Source organism: Chrysochloris asiatica, unplaced genomic scaffold (genome assembly GCF_000296735.1).
Source record: "Chrysochloris asiatica unplaced genomic scaffold, ChrAsi1.0 scaffold00238, whole genome shotgun sequence".
Taxonomy (NCBI): domain Eukaryota; kingdom Metazoa; phylum Chordata; class Mammalia; order Afrosoricida; family Chrysochloridae; genus Chrysochloris; species Chrysochloris asiatica.
In genome coordinates, this window is record NW_006408756.1 from 4,374,149 (window position 1) to 4,380,171 (window position 6,023).

General features: G+C 52.4%; 2 protein-coding genes across 2 annotated transcripts in view; one reads left to right on the forward strand and one right to left on the reverse strand.

Annotated features, from left to right (window-relative positions):
* Positions 1-3,312, reverse strand: part of FAM217B (family with sequence similarity 217, member B) — a 4,668-nt gene extending 1,356 nt beyond the window's left edge. Inside the window, exon 1 of the mRNA XM_006873400.1 lies at positions 3,302-3,312. Coding sequence (XP_006873462.1) covers positions 3,302-3,312 — 11 coding nt within the window. The remainder of the gene's footprint in view (positions 1-3,301) is intronic.
* Positions 3,313-4,868: 1,556 nt separating this feature from the next.
* PPP1R3D (protein phosphatase 1, regulatory subunit 3D) lies at positions 4,869-5,765 on the forward strand. The gene has a single exon (XM_006873401.1). The coding sequence runs from the start codon at positions 4,869-4,871 to the stop codon at positions 5,763-5,765; it is 897 nt and encodes a 298-aa protein (XP_006873463.1).
* Positions 5,766-6,023: the final 258 nt, after the last annotated feature.

Sequence of the window (6,023 nt, forward strand, 5' to 3'; positions counted from 1 at the left end):
CCCCCCCCGCCCACAGCTGAACTAGTCAGGTATCGCTTCTTGTTGTTAAACTGCAAGCCAGAGCCACTGCAGAGCTGATTCCTACTCATTGCAGTATGGGCTGTTGTTACTAGGTACCATTAAGTGGATTCTGACTAGTTCACAAGCCCATGTAAGAGCGGAGAACTGCCCCAGAAGACATCCCACACTGTCACCTTTTAGGGACCTGGCTGACAGGTGTTTCTCCAAAGGAGTTTCTGGGTGGGTTTGAACCACCAGCCTTTTGGTTTGCAGCTGAGCACTTAATCACTGTTCCACCAGGGCTTCTGGCTGTTAATGAATGTTGTTGTTGGTAAGTGCCATGGAGTCAGTTCCGATTCATAGCGACCCTGTACAGGGTTTCTGAGGCTGTAAATCTTTACAGGAGCAGAAAGCCTCATCTTTCTCCCGCAGAACGGCTGGTAGTTTCGAACTAGCTGACTAAGTGCCATTAAGTCAGTTCCGACTCATAGAGACCCTGTATAGGGGTTCTGAGGAGCAGCTGGTGGGTTTGAACCACTGACCTTGAATGCTTAGCCTATAGCGCCACACTAGGACTAGCCGTGTTTAATAACGTAATCAAGGAAAATCCACAGCTTTCTTTTATGTGCTCATTTAAAATTCCATGTAAATTAAGAGGTAAAATAAATATAAGCTTTGCAGAATTTAATCACTGATTGGTGATGGGTGCTTGCAGAATTTAATCACTATTTTGAGTTACTAAAATCTTAACAAGCAAGAGTAGCATATACAACCTACACCTGAACCCCAAAGCTTTTACTAAATTGCTTCCAAATAAGAAACACAGGCAAATTGTGCTAAAAAGGATGAGATAATATCATATGATGTTTTATAACACAATTGTGGTAGTTTTTCTTGTTAAGTGCTGTTGATTTGGTTCCAACTCATAGCAACCCTGTATAGGGTTTCCGAGGAGCGGCTGGTGGGTTTGAACAGCCGGCCTTGCAGTTAGCAGGCCAGTGTGTTCCCTAGAGTGCCACACCAGGACCCCTATAACCCAGTATGAGTTAAAAAAAAATAGAGGTGATGCTATCTCATGAATGGCAACTACATGAAATTGATGAATATCATGTCTGTTACACACACACACACACACACACACACACACACACACACTTATCAATTCCAGGTACTTGCCATTCAAGAGGTGACAGTTCATTCATATGATGTTAGATCAAGGAGCCACGATGGCAAAGCGGTTAAACCATCGGCTGCTAACCAAAAGGTCCATGGTTCAACTCCACCAGCCACTCCATGGGAGAGCGATGTGGCAGTCCGCTTTAGTAAGGATGACAGAAACCATCCAGGGTGGTTTTCTTGGGTTGTGAGTTGGTCCTGACTCTGTGAAAGCAGGTTTGGTTTGTGCGTTACTAGTATAGCAGCTGTTCTTCCGGGAGTAATTCTCTCTGCACATCAGAGCTGTTAGACTTTAAAACTTTCATTGAGACCCATGTGTCAGCATGTATCCATAAAGGTAAATTGCTATCAGCATCCTTGTTATAGAAAAGGAGATTATCACGGCAAAGAAACTTAGTCCAAGTTGCAGACTCAGCTACCATGGTCAGAAATTTCATTTCCTGGACCGTTACCACAAACTAGCAATGCTTAAAACCATTTTGCTAGTCACTTAAAAGCACTTTTTTTTTTTTATCCACATTATTTTCCCCCCAACCATATACAAATGCAATTTGGAGAATGGAGACCACTTTAACTTTTGCAAGATAATGCAATTAAATGAAAAAAAAAAAAAAAGTATTTACCTGCTTTTCTGATGAGGTTCATTCACCCTATTCCCTTTCTCAAAAAAAACACACGGCTGAACATCGCCGAGGGTTGGATGGGCTGTCTGAAAAACAGACTTGTGGTCATAAATTCTGTGATACACCCTACACACCTGCCCCCAAGCAAGCAGACAGACTACTGTGATGCACCCTACACCTGCCCCCCAAGCAAGCAAAAAGGAGAACAAATCCAGGCAAGCGTCTCCACTGATCTTTCCATCACCTTTTCTGCAGTGCTCGGAATATTCTTGTGTAATCTGCTGGAAGATGACGACAGCTGGGGAAGTGGTTTCTTTATTCCGCTTATATTTGGAAACGACTCCTCGCTACCGGAAACAGAAGCAACACTGTCAAGTCCGTGTTTATAGCAAATGGTCCCAACACCAGCATCAAGTTGGCTTTTCACTTCGATTTTTAGTATTCTCAGAGCATTGAAATTTGGGAGGCAGTTGTTATCACCTTATGTTGACAGCGTCATCTTACTTCACGGTGAATATTAGATACGTGATCACACTGCTATAAATGCTGCCAATGGGCCTTCTCTTCCTCTGTACAGGTGTGTGTGTGTATGTGTGTGTATGTTTGTTGCTGTCCAGCCTATTCGGAATCATGGCGACCCCACATGTGCAGGTAGAACTGCTCCATAGCGTTTTCAAGTTTGTGACCTCTCAGAAGCTGAGTTCCAGGCCTTACTTCCAAGGTGTCCTGGATGGGTTTGAACCGCCAAGCTTTCGGTTAGTAGTCCAGTATGCAACCATTTGGAGCACCCAGATATATACGTGTATATGAACATGTATATACAGAGTCCTGGTGTGGTACTGTATGATAAGCACCAGACCGCAAGGTGGGTGGTTCAAATTCACCAGCCGCTCCTCAGAAGCCTTATATGGGTTCACCATGAGTCAGAAACAATTTGAGGACAGTTAACAACATACATGTGTAGACAAGGGGGCTTCAAAAAGTTCATGGAAGAATGCCATTATCTTTTCATTCCATTTTTCCAAGAGCTTTTTGAACCCCTCGTGAATACATCTATATTGTTGTTGCTGTTAAGTGCTGTTAAGTTGTTTCCATCTTACAGTGACCCTGTAAAGGGTTCCAAGGAGCAGCTAGTGGATTTGAACTGCCAACCTTGTGGTTAGCAGTCCAGTGTTTTCCTTATAGTACCACAACACAAGTCCGTTTGTCTATATAGATAGTAACAATCTCCTTGGAAATAACACTTTGAGGACTGCTAACCACAAGATAGGTGGTTCAAACTCACCAGCCGCTCCTCAGAAAGCCTATACAGGGTTGTTATGAGTCGGAACCAACTCAATGGCACTTAACAATTACTCAGCTCTTATCCCAAAGCCTCAGCACCCAATCCTTCATCCCAAGTACGAAGGACTGTACTGTGGTCTCTGCTGCCCTGAAACTCAAACTCTAGTGTGGAACCTTCTTTCCCATCCTACTGGCCTTCCCTATCACATCATTCTAACAGTATCTGCATGCTCCGGCATACCAGTTACAAAGCCCATCAATTGTGATTAGTGCAGCTCACACCACTGCTCTCCCCTTCCTTACGGAATGGCCTCTTTAGCCAAGTCCCGACCTAGGCAGAGTGAAACTCTCTCCCCCTCCAGCCAGACCCCTGCCTCAGTCACAAAGAAAGCAGGCAGGGCTTAGATCTGTTATTTTGTTCCTGAAATGTTCCTGTACTTTCCTCCATTTAACATGGAAGCCTCTTTTGTCCGATTCTATGTAATGTTCCACTACAAGGTCGGTCTGAACTGCAAGGTCAGTGGTTCAAAGCCACGAGCCATTCCTTGAAAACCCTATAAGGTCGCTATGAAAACCCTATAAGGTCGCTATGAGTCGGAACTGACTCAAAGACACTACATTAACATGTAATGCTGATAAAAACAACATGTGGATTCGCACAACTAAGGCACGACACTCATCTCAAGCTGCTATACTAATTTTAGAAGTCAGAAGGGAATCTGCCCCAATTCTTTACAGGTTTCACGTCTCTGGGTCTCTGGAGAGTAAAAAAGTAGCCTTCTTGAATGCCTGGCCCCACAAGGCTCTCTGTTAAGTGCCTTTGCATCTTTTCCCACGTCACCTGCCAAGCTGTATGCTGAAGCACTTTATGTGCACAAGTTAGTGGGGGGTAAGGATGGGGTCCACGGATGTCCACCCGGGTTCTAAAGATGCAGGAAGCAAGCTCCCAGGCTCCCTGGGGCTTCTGACTACATGAAGAAGCCTTGAGTCCGCAATGACACTGGCTACAGAAAACGTTCCCAAGCAGCTGCACGGTCTGTCACCCGGCATAAATCAAGCTCCCGCATTTTCCTCACTGGCACCGCACCAGACCCAGAGAAGCGGCGCCTCCCCTTCCCCGCTCTCAAGACAGCTGGCCATCCATCTCCGCGGCAAGGCATTGTGGGTGCTGTGTGGACATGACGCTTCTTTTTTAGGCTACGAGGCACCCCAGATCGGGCCCAGGGTCCCGGTTGCAGTCTCAAGAGCTGGTCAACCTGGATGCTTGAAATTCCCCCGCAGTGCCTGCTGCCCGCCAGGCCACCTTCTGGGCCGCCCCCCTCCCCGGCCCGCGCCCCCGTGAGCCCGGAACGCCAGGAGCGGCTGCCTGCCTCTGTCCTTGGCCTTCATCCCAGCAGCCGTGACCTAGCCCCGGCAGGAGCCCAGTCCCTGCAGACGCAGACATACATGGATCAGACCTGCCCGGCCAGCGCCCAGGACACGTGACGCGCCGCCCGCCTCTGCCCCGCCGCGCCGCGGTAACCGGCCTGCGGCTATGCGCAAGGGCTCTCCGGCTGCGCGGGGCGCGCACGTCACGAGAGGCGGGGCGCGCCGCGCCGGGAGGTGGCGCCGGTCAAGTGCAGCCCGGTAAGAGGCGGGGCCGCAGAAGGCGGGGTAGGGCGCTGAGGGTTTGTTGGGAAGTCCCGGTGGCCTCGTCGGGAACTCACTAGCCTAACGCTGCCAGACGCCCTGGACCTGCCCTTTCCCAGGACGTGCTGAGACGCCTGCACTCTACTCGAGCCGCGGATGGAGCGCACGGGGCGGCGCCCGACAGCTGGCCAGGCGGAGCCCCGAGTTCCGACCGCCCGGAAACTGGCTCCGCGGAGCCTCAGCTGTCTGTCGGAGCTGGAGAGTGGCGTCGCGGGTCCGACAGCACGGCCCTGCCGGCCCCCGGGAAGCACAAGCGGCGCGCCGTCGGGGAGCGAGCGATGCCCGCGGCCCATCATGGCACGACGCGCGCGCTCGCTTCCCAGTTCGCCCGAGCGCCGTGTGCCGAGCGGAAACGCCCCGGGGGCCGCGTGCCGGCCGGGCTGCAACCGGCAGCTCCGCGTGCGCTTTGCCGACGCTCTGGGCCTGGAGCTGGCGCAAGTCAAGGTGTTCAACGCGGGCGAGGACCCGGCAGTGCCACTGCACGTGCTGTCGCAGCTGGCCCTGGACGCGGACCTGTGCTGCAGCCGCCCGGAGCGGGAGTTCACACTGCGGTGCCTGGTGCCCGACTTCCCGCCGCCTGTCGAGGCCGCGGACTTCAGCGAGCGGCTGCGGCGCCAGCTGGTCTGCCTGGAGCGCGTCACTTGTTCCGACATGGGCCTCTGCGGTACGGTTCGCGTGCGAAACGTGGCCTTCGAGAAACACGTGGCCGTGCGCTACACCTTCTCGGACTGGCACAGCGCGCACGAGGCGGCGGCGCGCTGGCGCGGGCCCGGAGACTCCGCAGGCACCGAAGACGTCTTCGCCTTCAGCTTGCCAGTGCCGCCCTTCCTGCTGGCCTTGGGCTCGCGCGTGCACTTTGCGCTGCGCTACCGCGTGGCCGGCTCCGAGCACTGGGACAACCACGACGGCCGAGACTACACCCTCACCTGCCGTAGCCATGAGTTGTACATGCCACGCGGCGAGTGCGAGGACAGCTGGATCCACTTCATCTGAGCCACGGGTGCAGCGTTCGCCGTGCCTGCGTGCCCGGCGTCGGTGTGTTGGTCCCCAGGCTTCTGAGCACGCTTCCTGCTGCAGAGTCCCCGGGCAGGGCCCCAATTCTGTCTGCTACTTGAATTGTTTGTATCACTTGGTCAAAAACGCCCCCAGCGAGGGTCGGGAGGCCGAGTTGTGTCCTGTGCTGGGGGGGGAGGGTCTAGCTAGACGTTCTAGCCCCCCCACCCCTGGAGGGACACCGGTTGAACCTTGCAT